This window comes from Haemaphysalis longicornis, unplaced genomic scaffold (genome assembly GCF_048455015.1).
Source record: "Haemaphysalis longicornis isolate Haplotype H1 unplaced genomic scaffold, Haemaphysalis longicornis Haplotype H1 scaffold_3, whole genome shotgun sequence".
Classification (NCBI taxonomy): Eukaryota; Metazoa; Arthropoda; class Arachnida; order Ixodida; family Ixodidae; genus Haemaphysalis; species Haemaphysalis longicornis.
This window is the reverse complement of record NW_027526335.1, coordinates 21,189,960-21,208,704: the sequence shown is the minus strand read 5'-3', so window position 1 is coordinate 21,208,704 and position 18,745 is coordinate 21,189,960. Positions and strand designations below refer to the sequence as shown.

At 50.9% G+C, this 18,745-nt stretch overlaps 1 protein-coding gene across 4 annotated transcripts in view; it reads left to right on the top strand.

Annotated features, from left to right (window-relative positions):
• The window catches only part of LOC144173189 (uncharacterized), a 58,195-nt gene extending 43,666 nt beyond the window's left edge, over positions 1-14,529 (top strand). For 2 of the 4 annotated variants that reach the window (XM_077701695.1, XM_077701696.1), the window contains 2 exons: positions 8,747-8,955; positions 13,501-14,529. In XM_077701695.1, the coding sequence (XP_077557821.1) occupies positions 8,747-8,955; positions 13,501-13,860 (569 nt within the window). In that variant the 3' untranslated portion in view covers positions 13,861-14,529. The remainder of the gene's footprint in view (positions 1-8,746; positions 8,956-13,500) is intronic. The other 2 variants (XM_077701698.1, XM_077701697.1) reach the window with 1 other exon arrangement.
• Positions 14,530-18,745: the final 4,216 nt, after the last annotated feature.

The window sequence follows — 18,745 nt, the reverse complement described above, 5'->3', positions numbered from 1 at the left end:
GGACAGGAACATACAGCGCAATCGCCGCAGCAGCGGCCGTTCGCGCGGACAGGGAGAGATGGATTACCAAACCCTGAATCACCAGTTTGGCGTGCGCTGGGAAGCGAGAAGCGCCTTTTCCCTCGATTGTAGCCTTCCAGGATTCTAAGAACCACACATCGGTACAGCTAAGAAAACCTCCAAAGAATTTGTAATTTTGAGAGAGAGAAATAACTTTTATTTACATAAAGGGTTAGGGCGTGGTGCGCACGACCCGGAGGGTCGCGAGGACTTCAGCCGCGGGTCACGAGCTCCTTCTGGAGCTGGGGGTCCGAGCGGCCCAACGCCTCCATCCACTGGTCAGGAGAATTAATTGGAGGGAATGGGTCCTCTGCACAAGCCCACATTTGGTGTTGGACCGTGGCTTTTTCACCGTAGCGGGGGCAGATCGAGGATGGGTAGAGGGAGGGGTGGACATGACGAAGGACGGCTCTGCACGGTAGAGATTCCGTTTGGAGTTGACGCCAGAGGCGTTCCTCCTCCAGAGTGAGGGATGATTGAGCGGGGGGAAGCTTGCGGCGGGAGAGGCGGTAATGCTGTGTGACCTCTCGGAATGTGAGGAGGCTGACCCTGGTCGATCTGGCTCCATGGAAGGAAGAGTCCACATAGTACGCCCGGGTGACAAGTGCTCGGGCTGCCGTGTGGGCCGTCTCTATCCCTCCAATGCCCGTGTGAGCCGGAAACCATTGGAGTTCGACCGGGTCGGATGGCGAATTTAGACCGAGAATTTTGTGTGCCGGGGCGGAAATGAGCCCTTGGCAAAGTTTTGAACGGCCGTTTTCGAATTCGAAAATACAATTTCAGGGGTGGGCCTTTGGGTTAATGCTCGTGCTATTGCCGCCTCTTCCGCGACATGCGGGTGACGGGTGTGAATGGTGAAGGTTGCAAGAGGAGGAGATGATGTTGAGTGAATTACAGCAATGACGAATGCATCTTTATGCCGATATTCTGCGGCATCGACATAGAGGGTCACTCGGGAAGGGGGGAAATTTTTTATCTAGTGTCGTGGCTCGATGAATCCGCCTGTCGATATGAAATTTTGGGTGCATGTTTTTTGGGAATCGGTCGAACGATGATATGATTTCTGATTGATGATTTGATGCAGTGCACAGACTCCGGGCTTTGAGCTGGGCCGATCCCGAGTTTCTGCAAGAGTTTCAAGAAAATTAAAAAGAGCGCAAAGGACGAGGACAAAGAAACACAGTAGACGGGACGCTTATTAAGTTATCTTTCTGCAAGAGGAGTCTGCCCGCGGAGCAGCGCCCCCTAGGCAGTTGACTTGGCCAGTTTGGTGGCCTTCGATCAGTTCTGCTGCCGTATTGTATGTCCCTGTTGCCTCTAATCTGGCAGTGGATGCGTTCAGTGGTAACTGCAAGACGGCTCGGTATGCTTTGCGGATGAGACCATCTACTTTATTCATTTCGCTGTCGTTGAGGGGAAGATAGGGATGAGCATATGTGAGTCGGCTGATAACAAACGCTTGTACGAGTCTCAAGCGGTCTTGTTCTTTCAGGCCGTGCCCTCGGACGATCCTACGGAGCAGGCCAATTATTTGAGTAACATGCGCCGAGAACTTTTTGATTACCTCCGTATTTCTTCGATTACTCTGTAGCATAAGGCCTAGAATTTTGAGGTTCGCGACCCGCGGTACAGGCTTCCCGTCCACTAAAACATGGATGGAAGCCTCTCGCGAAGGTCCAGATCTTTTTGCTGTAAAGACAAGCATCTCTGATTTGGTGGGAGAGCATTGCAGGCCCGCTACTCGGGCTCCCTGCACGACGGCTGTGGCGCCAACTTGAAAGGTTGCTTCTATGTATGCATCACTTCCTCGAGTGACCCGTAGGGTTATATCGTCTGCATAGATGCTGTATTGAAGACCGGGCACTCGATCCAGAGCACAGGATATGTGTGACACTGCTAGATTAAACAGTAAGGGGGATATGACCGACCCCTGCGGTGTGCCGCATGACGGTAGCTGTATTTCAGGATATTGTAAGTCCCCCAGTGTCAGCGTGGCTGTTCTGTGTGATAGGAAGGCGCGAACATAGTTGTACGTCCGTACGCCTGGCCCTATGCGTTCTAAGCCTGCCAGGATGGCCGAGTAAGATACCTTTTCAAATGCTTTTGTCAGGTCCAAGGCTAGAATGGCCGCTGAGTCACGTGAGGGGAGGTCTTTCAGCAAATCCCAGTATAGCCTCAGGTGGACATCGTTTGTCGCAAGCCCTGCCCTGAAGCCATACATGTTGGGCGACAACAATTCTTTTTCTTCTATGAGCCTGTTTATTCGTGCCATAATTATTCGTTCCATTATTTTTCCAATACATGACGTTAGCGATGTCGGCCTGAGATTTTCTGTCGAAAGCTGTTTGCCCGGCTTAGGGATTAGGGTAACATTCGCATGACGGAACTCTTAGGGTGCCTGGATGTTCCTCCTCGCCGCGGGCGAGGAGGAACATCCAGGCACCCTAGGAACTCTCAAAGAAGAGTGCCCTCCGTCCAATGCTTGTAAAAGAACTTGGTGAGATAAGATATCGAAGCATCGTCGAGGTTTCTAAGCATCTTATTCGTGACTCGGTCTTGCCCTGGGGTGGAAGACGTTCGCACGTACTGCAGCGCTCCCCTGACCTCTGCCTCTGTGATATCCTCGTCCAAGGAGGGGTTAGGCGGCCCGACGTAGTCCTGGTGCTGTTGCTGTTCCCCATCTGGTACATATATATTGATGAGGTCTCGAATTGCCTGGTACGGATCGGTCGCAAGCTGTCTGGGAAGTCGGGTAATTTGGTTCGCCTGCTCCTTTTTAGAACGTGATGGATCGAGTAGGTGTCTTAGGAGGAACCAAGTCCTCTTCTTGCTCATAGCGCCTTGCAACCGATCGCACAGCTCTTCCCATCCTGATCACATTAGTTTGTTTGCAGAACGTTCGATTTCCTTGGCTAGGGTGGCTATTCGCTTTCTTAGGCACCTGTTATGCTTTTGAGTGCGCCATCGCCTCTTAAGGCCTTTGAGAGCTTCCCACATATGCTGCAATTTAGAGTCGACGGGTGGCGTCGGTATTTCGGGATGTAATTCTCTTTGGTGATTCCGTACATCCCCCAGGAGCTGCTCCGTCCATTGAGCTAGGTCAAGCGTTGGGGAGGAAGGCAGGTCCCCAGCTTTTCGTGCCTCCCGGAAAGCGTGCCAGTCTGTGATGACAGTCTGCATACGCTGTGGTGGTGTGGGGTGTTCGAGTGTCGTGTGTAGCTGTATTATGTGATGATCACTGCCGAGGCTGTAGTCTAGCCTACTCCATTCTGCATGGCCCGCTCTATAGGTAAGGGTGATGCCCGGGGTGGTGTCCCGTTTTACACTCGTTTCCTCCCAAGTTGGTAGATCTAGTGCATGGAGTTTCGAGCGTGAGCTTCTGAGATTGAATCAGATCCCAGAGCAGCCTGCCCTTTTTGCTGTCCCTAGGATAACCCCATGCAGTGTGTGCAGCGTTAGTCTCCAGTAAGGATGAGGGGTGAGCCTTAAGGGGCTTGTTTAGTGGCCAGGATTAATGACCGAAAATTATGTGTGTGTTGCTTGGGGCTACTGTAAATGTTTAGTAAATGAATAATCTGTTCTGTCCTACGCTTCCGGTAGACAGTTACAAAGTCATGGGGGATGCAGTAGCTATCAAAGTGCGTGTGTTGTGCTGATATGCTTCGCTGTACTAAAACTGCAGTGTCATGTTGTGTTTGCAAGGACTGATAACCTAGACATTTGACACGCTTTCGGGGTTCCTGGAGCGAAATTATGTCCGGGGAATTCTCTACGTCTTCTAGCAATAGCTGCAGTTCCGCTCGTTTTCGAGTGAAGCCCCGACAGTTCCACTGCCAGATCACGAGTCCCTTAGAGGCCTTCATCGGTGATACCATTAATTGGGACGTTTAGGGGAATTATTTGTGCGGCCAGGTCTCTGACACTTGACAGCATCTCCCGAGTAATGTTCCCAAATCGGGCCTGCATTTCGGCCTTGGCGCTCAGGATGCTGTGTACTGTTTGGGTGTATACAGGCTTTTGCTCGGCTAGCACCCTTTCTATACCCTGCAGCCGCTGCTCCGAGGGGGACTCGGGGGAGAGAAGAACCTTCCCATTGGGTGGGTTTGATGCTCTCCGCTTGGGCGGGGGCTCCTCTCGCTGCTTATTTCGTAACTGCGTGATCTCCTTATTGAGGGCGGCATTCTCAGCTCGTAGTGCGGCTATTTCGAGGCGCATGGCTTGCAATTCGCGTGCTATATCAGATGAGAGGGAAGGGGTGGGTTGGATGGAGTTGGGTGATGAGAGGGGGGATGATGGAATGCAGCTGGGGGTCCTGACCAAGTGAGTAGAGGCGTTGGGGCCACTCACCTGTTGCTGTGGTGGTCTGCCGTCTTGTAGGAGGGCGAACTTTAGCTGGTAGTGAGTTCCGTGCCGTGCTGTTTCGAGGTGGGTGCTGCCCCGCCTTGTGCTCGTTGCCCTCGAGGAGCTTGTTTCGGTCCTTGGCGCTCCAGGCTGTGCGCTCCAGGTGGTCGGTGCGGGTTCCGTGATGGAGTCCAGGGAAATCGGTGGGCCGGTCGTACGGAGCCTTGGGCAATTTTCCTTGTTCCGAGACCACCTGGGCATACGAGGGGGCTCGCTTGCGTGGTTGAAAGCGTCTTGGGCAGTCCGCGGAACCCGTGGGGTGAGGGCCCTGGCACACTATACACCGGGGGTGAGCACGAGTGGCCATCAGAGGGATTTGTTGTGCCGCAGCTGGAGCATCTCTTCTCTTGGGCTGTCTGATGTTCGGGCACACATCTTGCCGGTGCCCGGCTTGCCAGCACACCGCGCATACCTCCGTCTTGCGGCGAAAGGGCTTGCACCGGTACATGGCTGCCCTGTATCTCACCCAGAAGGGTACCCGATGGCCGTCGAACAAGACTTGTACCATGTTAGAACTGTTCAGACGTTTGGCATCAAGGATTGGTAAGTCCGAGTTGTAATTAAAAATGCTGTCGCGCACTTGTGCTGTCGTGCACTTGAGCGAAGCTGGTGGCGTGGCAGATCTATGAATCGCTGTAGCTGAACGTTGGTGTGGTCCACGGCTGCGATGTTGGTGTCCTCGGTGTCCGTGGAACTTGCCGCTTCTCGTGGTGCACAGAACGGCAAGGGCCAAATAAATTAAACAGCAAGAAAGGGGTCCAAAAGCGGAGCCGACGAAAAATGAGTTCGCATTGTGGGGCCCCCTAGCGGCCTTCCTTGTCATTTTGATGTTGCTCTGAATCTAAGCCTCCCTTCCTAGCTCGTGCAACGTATAAAATAAGGGTGTGGGTTTGGAATTCACAAACTATGTCACTTGTCTCTATGCCGTCTCGCAGCAACCGGGCTACCCTGAGCCGGGCTACCCTGAGCCGGGCTACCCGGAGCCGGGCTACCGTAGGCCCAGCTACACTGAGCCGAGCTACCCTAAGCCCAGCTACCCTGAGCCGAGCTACCCTAAACCGAGCTACCACGAGCCGGGCTACCCGCAGGGTAACCAGGGTCCCTTTAGTACCGCTAGCGTTGATTCACGGCAATCACCCGTGGACCCCCCAATCACGGGGCCTGGTTCTGTATCCACGGGGCCGCTAAGCCGGACGCCAATGTATCCGCCCACGTACGGACCGGTTGGACCAATACCAGGTTGGCGGCACATAGCCATAACCCCAAGTATTGATTGCTTTACTTAAGTGCGTGTGGTTGATAGGGCTCAAATATTAACGTTAAGACCAAATTGATACTGGTAGCTGCCGGAAAAATGTTTCAGTATTCGTTTATTTAAATTTTAGTTGTGGGGACCATGGTGTTCAAGCCTGCATTCTTTGCGGCCAGACGGATTTTTAAGCCTTCTAGAAAGTGTACGTGTTTGGAGATGTAAAATTTAAAAGCCCGTGAAATTTATTAGTTTTATGGGTCATATAACGCACAAGCTTGGGCGGAAGTGGCTGAAATATCAATACTAACGAACCAAGCGGTACTTATGGATGGAGACATACCTAACGCACTCAACATCATATCCATCTTTCAAACGCGAACTATCTTTCGGGGGAATTGGCAGAAATTCTACATTTTCAACTTACACTGTCTCATTACCAATATAATGATTATGGAACTGTTACGGAGCTCAGTATTTTTTTCGAGCTTTTCAATTTCATGTGCGTGCAAAAAAAAAAACTTGATTTTAAATGAGTTTTTTTATATCTGGAAATTCTCCATTTTCAGCAACACATGGACATGTGTAAACATAAAAATGCATGATAGTAGTTCTAAAACTATAATTTAATCGAGTGAACTATCCCCAAAATTCAGCCAACCAGATATCGCGAGAAACATAAAAACATTTTTTTTTTCGGTCCTAATAATGGGAGAGGAGTTATTTTTGTTGCATGAGGCGGGTTAGACTCCCGGCCGCGGCGGCCGCTTTTCTGGTGGAGGCGAAAAGCAAAAACGCCCGTGTGTACGAGATTTCGGCGCACGTAAAGATCCCCGGGTGGTCAAAATTAATCCATATATAGCCCTCCACTATACGGCGCGCCTCATCGCCTGCGTTGCGTCGGCGCGTTAAACCCTACAATCAATAAAGAGTCATAGCAGATCGGAAAAACGGTTCCTGTACGGTAACGTCTACCGTCTGGACGCCACCGCGCATGCGCAGAACCCTACCGTATACCGGAGCGACTTGGCCGCGCGGTACCGAGACATACCGTGTCCGTCGTTCGGAAGCGGGCGGCCGCTTTGGAAGAGTTTAGGATACGTACGATTTGCTCACGCCTAGTCGAACGGATTGTAAATATGAGATCGTTGCAACAAGTGAAATCCACGCGATTCTGACAGCTCAAGCAGCAAGCGAAACACGGTCCCGGCCCAACTGCCATGGCTTGTGTCGTCGAACGACGCATGTCCGATAGCTTCTTTTAGGTTAAATAAAGGCGGTACGGTTACTTAACTAGTATTAAAAGCAACATGGGGCCCGTCTACAAATCGGCGAGTGAGGAAAAGGCGGTATCAGTGCGAGGGACAACGAAAAACTAGAAACGCTTGACCTACTGGCGCCATCTATTGAAATGGCGTAGAGTTAAAATGCCGCTCCATGTTCACGCAGTCGCAGTTCGAATCTCCGTAGGGGCGTTGGGTGTTTTTTTTTTTTTTTTTTCTAATACTGTATTTAGCGCTTTTGAGAACTGAAAACTAATATTTCAGCACAGGAAGCGCCACAGACTCACGAAAAATTGCCAAACGACGTACAACACAAGTCGCTCCCAGTCACGGTAGCATGTCCGGTAGTTACGCTCTGCTATAACTCTAAAAACGAGCCTTCCCGGTACGGTCCCGTGGCGGCTACCGTGTACCGTACCGGAACCGTTTTTCCGATCTGCTATAACTCTCTAATATTTTTGTTGCATGTCCACCAAAAAGTGCCTGTAAAAATAGAGAGACTGCTAATGTTACTCTAGCATAAAATTATAAAAATTGGCCGCCATTCTGCCCTGTGAAAGTGGATGTCCAGCAAAGCTGTTGTAAACCACTGCAAATGGTGATGGAGGAGGGCATGAAATGTTTCTCGTCGTCTCGGCGGGCTTGTCACTTGCTCCCGGCTAGTGTCACTAGATAAGGGTACATACAAAGTATCGGCGCTCTTTTCTCCTAATGTTCCGCGCCGCCGCCTTGATGATTGGTCAGTTCGCATTGCGTGACATCTGTTTACATTGCATGGTTCGTGGGCGCCGCCTTTTTGTTTATGCGTTTGAGTCGGTCAACTCTGGTAGGCTTAGCTTGTCGCCCCTGCTCTGCGGCTGCGCGCGGATGACGTCATTCCCAATGCGAATAAAAGATAACGCGTGCAGCAGCAGAAGTGTGTCCAAAGATGCCATTTTGCTGCATCTTCGGTAGTGTTGTTAACAAAAGACCCTGTTGAAGTTAATGGCGAGGCCGTAGATGCGGCAATCTCGCAACACTGATAAACGCCAAAATGGCCACCATTGCTGACTTGGACGCCTCAGTGGCTGTACTCTAATACCTTATCTACTGACACTACGCTCGGCTTCTCTGGTGAAATATACAGCTTTGCTGCACAAGTCTCGTGTCTTTGAAGCACGAAGCGTTCTAGCGCGAGGCATTGGAAAACGAGTGTCCCGGTGTGTTCTTTTAGTACGTGTTTTTGACCGTGGATATGAATCCGTTGGGGGTAGAGGTATACAGCTTCGCTGTAAAATCTCCCAAAACCTGCGGATATATTTTCTTGTGGAATAAGTCAACCCAGTGCGCTGGTAGTACGACACTGGTAGTTTACAAATATTTGAATCGAAATATGTCGGCATTGAAACAGGCCACAATAGTAATGTCTTAGCCGAAGTGGGCACCTAAGCACCACCTAATTCACAGTGACCATATCGGCAGTGTCGGCAGAACAGCTTCATCGACTTTATGCCACCGGAGGTGCATTGTTCTGTTCTTGCATGAGGCCAAAAGTTTGGTTTCTGTTTGCAGTTGTGACTATTTTATTGTGAAAGGCGGAACCAAAACTGCAGGGCCACAGGTTTTTACAGACAACTTTAGAAACCAACGACCGCTCTTTAGACGGCCATTTTGGATTCTGCTTGACGCGTAGGTGAACTACAAGGGAGTATGCATGAAGAGTGGAAGTCACACAGCATAAAGAAGCACCTGTCATGAAATTACGCGCGCCCAGGTCCGCCCGCGCATGCCCCTGGGGGTACGCTGCCGCCTCCTCTGGCAGGCGGGCCGTGGCCACCTTCTCACTCACCAATGGTGCCACCTGTGGGCTCCGTGCCACCCTATGGTGGACCTAGTCCGCCACCTCCGATGGGACCCGCCGTCCTTCCGTACCCTGCTCAAGCAATGCCACCACCGCCACCGCCAGCCCCTCCTTCACTACCGGTAATTCGCGCACCATTGACGCCCACAGTCGACGTACTAAAGCCCACCGTTGGTCCCGTACGTCTTCCCAAAGTTCAGGAAATGCAGCAACCACGAACTACACAGTTATTCTCCACTAACCAGACATGTTCCACCCTCAGCTAAGTTCAAGGTCTGGAAGCACAGAGTTGTGACAGATCAGGCGAAGAATTTCTCCGCACCACCTAAAGTTAAAATGTCTGCAATTATTGAGGAAAAAACATATGCGTTTGCACCATGCATAACAAATGGAGAACTTAGAGGCCTGTTCAGAATTAGATTGACCTCATTACCTTCTTTCGAACATCTAAAGCAGTGGCTGATAATTCAGCAGATGCTGCTACCACGACCACTTGGTAACTTCCTTCGTATACACCTCAATTGAACAACCGAGTTTGTTAGCTCTATGGTGGCGCGCACCTAAAATTAACTTTTCGTTGAAGTTAAAAACAGTTTCAGATGAGCTTGAACTTGCCGGATGTACGTGCATTATAATTTAGATTTGATTTATGAACCAGCCACATAATTAAAGATGCTGAATGAACGGCAGGGTGTAAATGAGCTAGGCGGAGGGAAAAGACGAGCTTGCGACTTGTGTACAGGAGCCGTCAGAAGTAATTGGAGCACGGGAGCTGTGGCCGAATTGCATGGGAGCGCCGCGTAGCTACACCGGCTGTAAACAAAAGGAGCAGAACACGCATGCACGCCTGCCGACGGTGATAGCCCCTGTATACTTCTCAACCCACTTCTTTTAACTCGTCTTCGAGCATTATTCGCAGCATACTGCTCTCAGCGATGGCGCTCATAGCAGAGGCGGTATCTGGCAGCTTCGCTCACACACTTTCACTGCACGCGAGCTGCTGGAGAAGCGTCGCAATCGCAGAGATCTGAAGCGACAATTTTTCTTTTCTAATAATTTTAGGTGGGTCTGCTATCAGCGCCATCACCGAGACCACTATGCTGTGAACAACGCTCGAAGCCGCTGTAAAACAAGTGGGTTGAGAAGTATAGAGGGGCTATCGGCGTCAGCAGGAGCGCATGCGAGTTCTGCCCCTTTCGTTTACCGCCGGTGCAGCTACACGGCGCTCCTATGCATTTCGGCCACAGCTCCCGTGCTCCAATTAATTCTGACGGCACCTGTACGTTTGTATAATCAACACTTTTATTAGGGCGATAGCCTTAAAGGGAAGGTGAAGCGGTTTTAGAATTAAAAGAAAAGTTGACTAGCAGCAAGTACACATTGAATAGTTCCCGTGTACAAAATATTTTCGCAATACATGCAATAAAAGCGGCGCAATGCGCAAACAAAAGTGGCCCGATGCCCCGCCCCCATCTCGCCGCACGATGCCGGAAGACCGAAAAGCGCGGGCGAAAACCGGCTGAAAAACGTCATACCTGGACTTCCGGCCGGATCGGCCGCCTCTGCCATGCTCTTTTCGCCGTGTTTCCTTGTGAATGATACTTGTTGTTGTTGTTGTGGGGGTTGATAGCACTTATTTGTAGAACTTTCGCGTTCAAAAAGTATGCACAAACACCAAACGAGGCATACGTTATTATGCCGTATTCCTAAGCAGGATAATGCCACGCCGGGATGTTTGATAACATACGGAAGCGACAACCGAGATGGTGTGCTTGATGACAGAGAATATACTACACTACGTTAGATACTTTGTAAAACGCTCCAGTGCATTTTTCTTATTTTTTCTTCTCTTTTTTTATGCGATGGACGTGAATGTTCAAATTAGATGCTAGATTTAGGAAGGATGGTGAATAGTCCTGTACTTTGGCCCGTGATGTTTCTGTTTCGTTCAATTCCAGAACCAAAGTCACATTTGTTCAGGAACTACCTGTTTCGTCAAACGCGTTGGTTTTCTTTCCCTATGGGCTTAGAACAGTGTTCAAAAACCCAAGCCGATAATGCTACGGGGGCACCAGTATGCTACAGTGTTTTCAGAATAAATGCAACTCAAGCAGTAAGACGCCACTCATCGAAGTGCAGCTAGCGATCGCGGAGGCGCCTTAGCGCCGCTGCCCAAATGGCGCGCGCGCGCGCGCGGGCGCGCATGTGGGTCTGTGTATGGGTATGAGTAACGGGGCTGGGGTGGGCGACAATGAACAAAAGAAATTCGGAAGCAGAGTCCGCTTGTTGGTTTATGCGTGTACCGACAACATATGTCTCGCATATACGTTTACAGCGCATGAACGCTATTTTTTCGCGCAGTGCACGTACGTGCTTTTTGCTGGTAGATTGTTTATAAAACGCCACTTATTCTTCGGCATAAATGGTTTCGTATATAGTAACAAATAGTTCAGGCAGTACCTAATATTAACATACGGAATAGAAACCCCCTATGCTGGTTGCCTAATTCATAAATATTTTTACAGAACCCTCTAGCCGACGCCGCAGTCACTGCTTCGGGGTTCTCGGTCGTGTAAAGCAAATTTAAGCTCCAAGATATTTGGACCAACAGCACGGGAAGTTATAAAATCAACTTGCAGTCTTGTGCGAACAGTAAAATGCAAGCTAAATTGCCGAAAAGGCAAGCACCACTACCGTGCGATCGTTCCCAATGCTTCCGACAACCCGCGTGGCCGAAGGGTGTCCTCCTTTGACGTAATGACGGGCGCAACCAATCAGGGGCGTCAGAAGACGAAAAGCGCGCGTCTTTCAAACGGGACCGCGCGTTTTGTAAAATAAATGCTGGTTGGACTCATGTGCGATAAAATTCAATGCGATATTCGGATTCAGCGCGCAAGAAACTATATAAACGTGCCTCTAACTCAATTTTATTGGAAAGCGCTGTGCTCTATACTCCCAAAAAACCGGCGTTGTCATTGTTGTAGTTGATCGCTACACGGCGCTCCTACGTGGTGCGGCCACAGCTCCCGTGCTCCAATTACTTCTGACGGCCCCTGTACATCAGTTAAAACGCTAGCCTATCTCGAAATTTTGACTGCGTTGACGTAAAATAGTTCGAGAAAACTACCCGCACTACACTGCATGCTGAACAAATCGAAATGAACATTGCCGGCCTGACGCACACAAAGGCGTGCAAACGTGAACAATCCTTTTCAGACTCCTATAAATAATCGGGCTTTAAAACGCGAACACAAGAAAAATTGGCCGCGCATCTGCTCCTTTCGTCGCAAATGTCGATAAAAGACGATAGTCGTTGTCGACATTTGCCAAGTAAATGCCTCCCGTCGCTTTCCCGCTTACCTCTCATGTTGTCCCTTTTGCGTCGCGCTCCTCCAAGGTAAACACGCTAAAGGTTTGCTCAAGTCAATTTAAATTTACCGCATTCCACTGCTCCAGGCCGGGTACTTCGGTGCCAGCGCTGCCGTACGGCGGAGACGCGCGTGAATCGAGGCGCCCTACTTCAACTTTTATAGAACCGCGTTGCCCTAGTCCACGTGCGTTCCAAGCAGAACGTGGAACCTATCCAGTGGAAACTTTCGTAACTGTTGCCGCTTGATTTCTTAAAATGCCGCCAGAAGCTATAGTGGCGCGGGCTGCAGTCTGATTTTTTTTTTCTGCAGTGGATTTAGTATTTCATTTCGCCACCCAGTCTAAAAACACAACAGTAATACCGCGAAAACCTAACTGGAATCCCTATCGTACGACGAAAAACTTTGTTGGGACAACAGAAGTCCTGTTGTTACGACAAACACATCTTTTGTTACGACACACATTTCTGTCGTAACGACAGTTCAATTTTCTCAACCACAAACATTCTTGTAGTCACAACAGAACTGCCATTTACGCTACCCTTAACAATTGGCAATAAAAATCAAACCATGTGAAACTACTGATGGAACATCAGTATTACGACCAGACAAGAATTCGGCGCAACGTAACATCAAAATCAGGACAGGAATATCGCGCACAACTGAACACCAGAATGCCGATACGACAAGAATACGCGAATACGACACGCGAAAATACGACAAAGCTAGACATTTTTTCTGTCGTCTTTTTCGACTGGGCAAAATCAAGCACCTATGATTTTTTCCCATAAAGGAACACTGTAAATATCACTTGTGCAATAATTTTCTGTCTTATATTTGCGTAATGTCTCGTTCTTGTTCAACAATGTTGGCAAGTATGAACATATAAACCACACTAAGACGTTTAGATTTGGCTGCGAGTGTATAAGACTATTGCGCAGACTTCACTTCACTTTGGCCGGGTGGCTGAATCGAGTCACAGACAGACAGACAGACAGACAGACAGACAGACAGACAGACAGACAGACGGACGGACGGACGGACGGACAGACAGACAGACAGACAGACAGACAGACAGACAGACAGACAGACAGACAGACGGACGGACGGACGGACGGACGGCGGACAGACAGACAGACAGACAGACAGACAGACAGACAGACAGACAGACAGACAGACAGACAGACAGACAAACGGACGGACGGACGGACGGACGGACGGACAGACAGACAGACATTTATGGGTATACTAGCTCAGGAAAGACTCGTGTTTAAGAGGCACACTGTTTTTGTTCCGCAGGTTGTCAACGTTGAGGGCGGCGTAGGAATGCCGCCGTCGCAGGGTCAACGAAGAGTGTCCTTGAAGCCGGACGTGTCTGTGCTCACCTACTCATCGGCCGACTCTGTCGCTACGACCGCACACGGGACCGGACACCCCCCGCCCGAAAGTCCGCTTGGGGGCATCACACTCGGAGGAGTGGTAAACCAGTTCCTGGACAGCTTCACCTCCACGGAAAACGTGGGTCGTCAGCAGCCACCGTCAACGCATGAAACGAGCCAGGGCGAGCAGCGCAAGAAACGCAAGAGACGCCACCAACATCAGCTCGACTTTGCCACAGGACCCGACGCAGGGATTGGGGGCGAATCCTCAACCCCTTGAACGGAGATGGGCTGCTACCGGGCTCTGTTATTTTGTCTTGTTCTAATTTATTGCTTTATTCGTCCTATTTTCTTGTGCGCAGTACCAGACATAGTGGCGAAACTTGACCGGAAACGTCCACAACGTCTTGCTACTGATTTATATGTATTTCATTTTTTTTTATTTCATTGCTACATAGTGCTAGTATACGGAACGTCGTAATTACAGGAAGGGGCAAAGGGGAGGAACTTAATGCTGCGTGAAAACAGGATCTAAGCCTAAGAGCAATACTAAGAAATCTTTAATACCTTAAAAATACCAGAATAAAAACAACCTTAACGCGTGCTGTGATTATGAAGTATATTTTGTAGAACAGATACATTCGAACCACAGTTACGGCTTTTTCCAGGAGCCGTCCGCACCATTACTTCCGGCAGGGTTGCCAACCGTTACTAAGACCGTGGCTATCTAAAACTACCATTCTCCCAGTGCACGCACGCTTTTTGCACGCCTAAAGAGGGTGTTTTGCTTTGCGGACACAATCGTGCGATCAGTATGTCTTATCCCAAGTACATTCTTTTACATTGTAACGGGGCATAGCGGTAGGCCATACCACTCAGCGCCATTACAAAGGACCAGCGACGACGACGACGAAGAAGGGGCTGGCGTTCCCTGCATTGGCTATGTGGTCGCCATCTTGTAAATATTGTAAATAGACCATCCATCACTCCTCCCCATAGTTCGTGTCATCTGTCGTGCCGCTACGTTACATTTGGTGGAGCGTGCGGATCCATCCCCGTCCCAGCCCCATCTTCGCTCCTCATCGGCATCGGGGCTATCATCGAGGGGGCCTAAACCGCGTCGGGCAGCCCCAGCCCCCCCCCCCCCCCCCCCGCTATTAGAACTCTACGACAACCCCCCGCCCCGTTTCCACACACCGTGACAAGCCGATCCAGAGCCGCCAAGACCTTACGATATGGCAAGACGACGACGATGTGTCATCAGCCCTGTGGCCCGACGTGGTGACAACCCCTCAGCGGTTCGTCGTTGCCTTGCGGACATCGCAGCTACGGGCCGGTGTTTACCAAACCCATCACCTTCATTCGTGGCGGCAAGCGGTTCTTTCTCGTATTTTCTCGCATTCGTCATCTGCATCACCATCCTCACCATGCCGCAGCTTCGACCGGGACGGTCGCCCTCGACCGGGGGGGGGGTAATGTAAAGGGGCATAGCGGTGGGCCATACCACTCAGTGTCATTACAAAGGACCAGCGACGACGACGACGAAGGGGCTGGCGTTCCCTGCGGTGGCTATGTGATCGCCATCTTGTAAATACTGTACATAGACCATCCATCACTCCTCGCCATAGTTCGTGTCATCTGTCGTGCCGCCACATTACAATATTGTTGGTGTCGGTTACCCCAACGCTTCCCAGCTTATTATGACTTGCAAATACCTGTAAATATACGTATCCTTGTGTTAAGTTCGGGTACCTGACTTAATCAATACCGCCCAGCATCTAGATATCGTTCGTTAGTTACAGCTTGTTTACCTGTATTGTGTTTGTTTTCACGCCGGCAGAGCTGAATTGGGCGTGAGGGGCGTAAGGAGAAACCGCGGAGGCTTCTTAGTTATTCGCCGCGCTTTTGTGTCCACCCGACGAGCGGGCCCGGAGACGACGCATACAAACGCGTCGGTCACCCCGTAATAGCTGAAAGCGATGTCAGGTCTCCAAGGGGGATTTCCTTGCGTTCGTAAGGAAACCGGCGAAGGGGGACCGTTGACATTTTAACGACCGCGATTACCGCCATGAAAAATCCCGAAGCGGAAGGGAGCTCTGAAGGTCGGTTAAGGGGTCAAACCTTGGGTCAAACATAGCAAGAGGGCACCAGACGTTCTGTCTGTGACAGTTGCACTGCTCAAAGTTACTGGGCGAAGTTTCCGTTCGTCACTCGTCTGAACCTGGTGACTTGGCGGCTGGGATGCATCAATGGTAGGCGACCAGGCTTTGCTAGGCGCTCCGCGTGTTAACAAAGGAAAGGAATTTTGGTGGCGTGGGGCACAATGATAGGCGGCACGGCAAGGACATAAGACGTGCCGCCTGAGAGCCGATTCCCGTCGTTAGGCCTGCGTTTAGTTGGTTGGTTTTTATTTGTTATATTAGTGTTTTGCGTAATACCTTTGGGTTTCCGCATGAGAGCGAGAGAGGTGGATCACGTGACTATTTTGAACCCACCTAGCTTTGTTTGTCACGGTGGCCAATTAGTGGCCTAGTGTGGGTTAATCAATGAGCCATCCTCACTCACAAATTGTGACGTCCCCGTTGTGAGCGGGGTTTTGGTGGTAAAACCGAGCAGTTTGGTGTTTTTGGGAGGACAGAGGGAGGAGAGAGGAGAGCGCGGCGAGCCCCGCTCGACGCGGGCCTTGCCCGACCTCTTGTATGCGATCATGAGCCTTGAAAGTTGTAAATACGTAGTGTAAATAAAGTGTACATATTGCACATTTTGAGTTTACTTCGAGCAGACCGTCGTCGGCTATGTGCTGTCGGGGAACGAGCCAGCGAGTCATCGTTTCAGCTATCATCTCATCGGATCATCGCTTCGATCATCGGCGACCGATCCACCTATTTTAACTCCCTGTTACGTATCATCCTTGGGGGAGGTTGCAGAGTTGGTGTCAACACCTCATGCCGTACCGCTCGCCCAGGCGATACTCCACTGACCACGGAGCTTCGGAGAGGACGCTCCTTCCGTTGTGTAACAATGCCTGCCGATGGAGTGACTGCGTCGACGACACCCTTCGTCATCGTGTCTCATCCCCTTGAGCCTGGCATGTTCACCAAGACAGACGAAATTAATGTTGACGACTAGCTCAATCTTTTTGAGCGTGTCAGCGCTCACAACAGGTGAGACTTTACCATCATGCTGGCGAATGTGACCTTCTATCTGAAAGTGGAAAGTCCCGCACGCAAGTGGCTCCAGACGCACGAGACCGACTTGACCAGCTGGGAGGTGTTTAAAACGGAGCTGCGAGACTTGTTTGGAAAGCCTCTTTGGTCGCCAGCTTGTTCCCCGCAAGGAGCTCGCATCTCGCTCCCAGGCGTCGACCTAATCTTACGGCGCATATATCCAGGACGTCTTGGCCCTTTGCTCGAAGGCTGACAGCACCATCACGGAGTCCGAAAAAGTGGGCCACATACTGAAGCGCATTGCGTGTGACGTATTGAACCTTCTTATGGGCAAAGACTGTGCCACTGTGGAATCCATCATTAAAAAATGTCGGTGATTCGAAGAGGACAAAGGACACCGTATAGCCCACAACTTCGCAAGACTTCCGCACACAGCAGCGGCATCTTCGTGTGAAAATGAAAGCCTACCAGCATGTCTTTCACCAAGATGGAAAGTTGGGCGAGTTGGTACGTATTCATGATGGAAAGTAACTGCGAGTGAGCGACCGTCTTGTGAATTGCTTCTGCGTCCCTCGTCGCTTATTGCGCTGTTACTTTCCATCATGAATAAGTCTTCCACTCATACAAGATCCCGTTCCGTCATCAACGGATATCACCAAAATCGTGCGCCAAGAACTGGAGGCCATGGCCCCGACTACTGCGGCGCCATACGCGCCCGATCGGGACGAGCTCCACACCGTTTCCGTCATCCAAGCCGTTTCCCGCGACGAAATAGCCAACATGGGCCTTCACCCTGTTTGCTCGATTAGCAATCTGTTCCGACACGGGTTTAGGTCACCCCGTTCCCACAACGAGCATCCTCCTCGACTGAGAATAAGCCGGGAAGCGTCACGCTGGGAATCAGCGTGAGTCCGGGGCCGAGCGTCATCGTTCTCGTCCTCTTCCACCAGCGGCACAGCGCCGATGGCATGTTTGTCTCTCAGAATTTCCCCGTCACAATATGCCCGAGCATAAACTCCTGAATACACATACAAATTGTGCTGTTGCTGGCACGGTTTAACGCTTTGGGAATCGCACGTAGTTTATATACACTGCGTGTGCTGCGACGCGGAGCATGTCTGCCGCAATGCACATTGCGGCAGTCATGCTCCGCCTCGCTCGTCTATACTGAGGCGCAAGTTAAACGCTCGGCGGCTCATATAAAGAAATTACGAACGAATACAGAGACGAGCGGCGTACCCTCCCCGAGCCACACCGCACCCTGACCAGGGAGCAACAGACAATACTCAGGCGCATCCAGGCGGGGTCACTAGCCCACCCCGTCCTGTTGCATACATTTGACCCTGAACACGAGGGGGACCGCTGCCCATTCTGTAAAACAACAGCGGCACGCTCGCACACATACTGGCGTAGTGCACTGAACTCAAGGCCCCTATACCCCCCCACCCTCCCTCCACCCCCCCCCTACCCCACTCCACGAGCGATGGGAGACCTTGCGGTCCAGCCCCGCCCTGCCGACCCAGCTCGCGCTGACGGCCAGGGGCCAGGAGCTGCTGGCCCAATACGGTTCCCGCGACCTGGGAACCGCTCCGTCTGGCGTCTGAAAACGCCTCCAGCTCAAATAAAGTTACTACTACTACTACTACTACTACTACTACTCTGTGATCGAAATGCCTTGGCCCCACCCAGTGTTAGGCTGCACGGCGAACCCTGCGCCTTGGAGTTTAGAAGGGTACCATATAAGCGAATCCGCACAGAACAATTGAACTCCAACGAAGTAGCGTCGCCGCAGAAGCCTCAGGTGCCTGCAGAACACACAACTCCCTACAGTTCGAGTCTGGCCGTATACGATCAAGTGGCGGCAACAGGCGTTTGTTGCTTCGTCCTTCGGCTTGCTCCTGCGTTGAATCATCTGCGATCAACTGTGAATACAACGGAGCAAGCGGCCTGTAAAGGGTGCACCCCTGCACTCAAGGTGTTCTTGCGGGGAAGCAACCT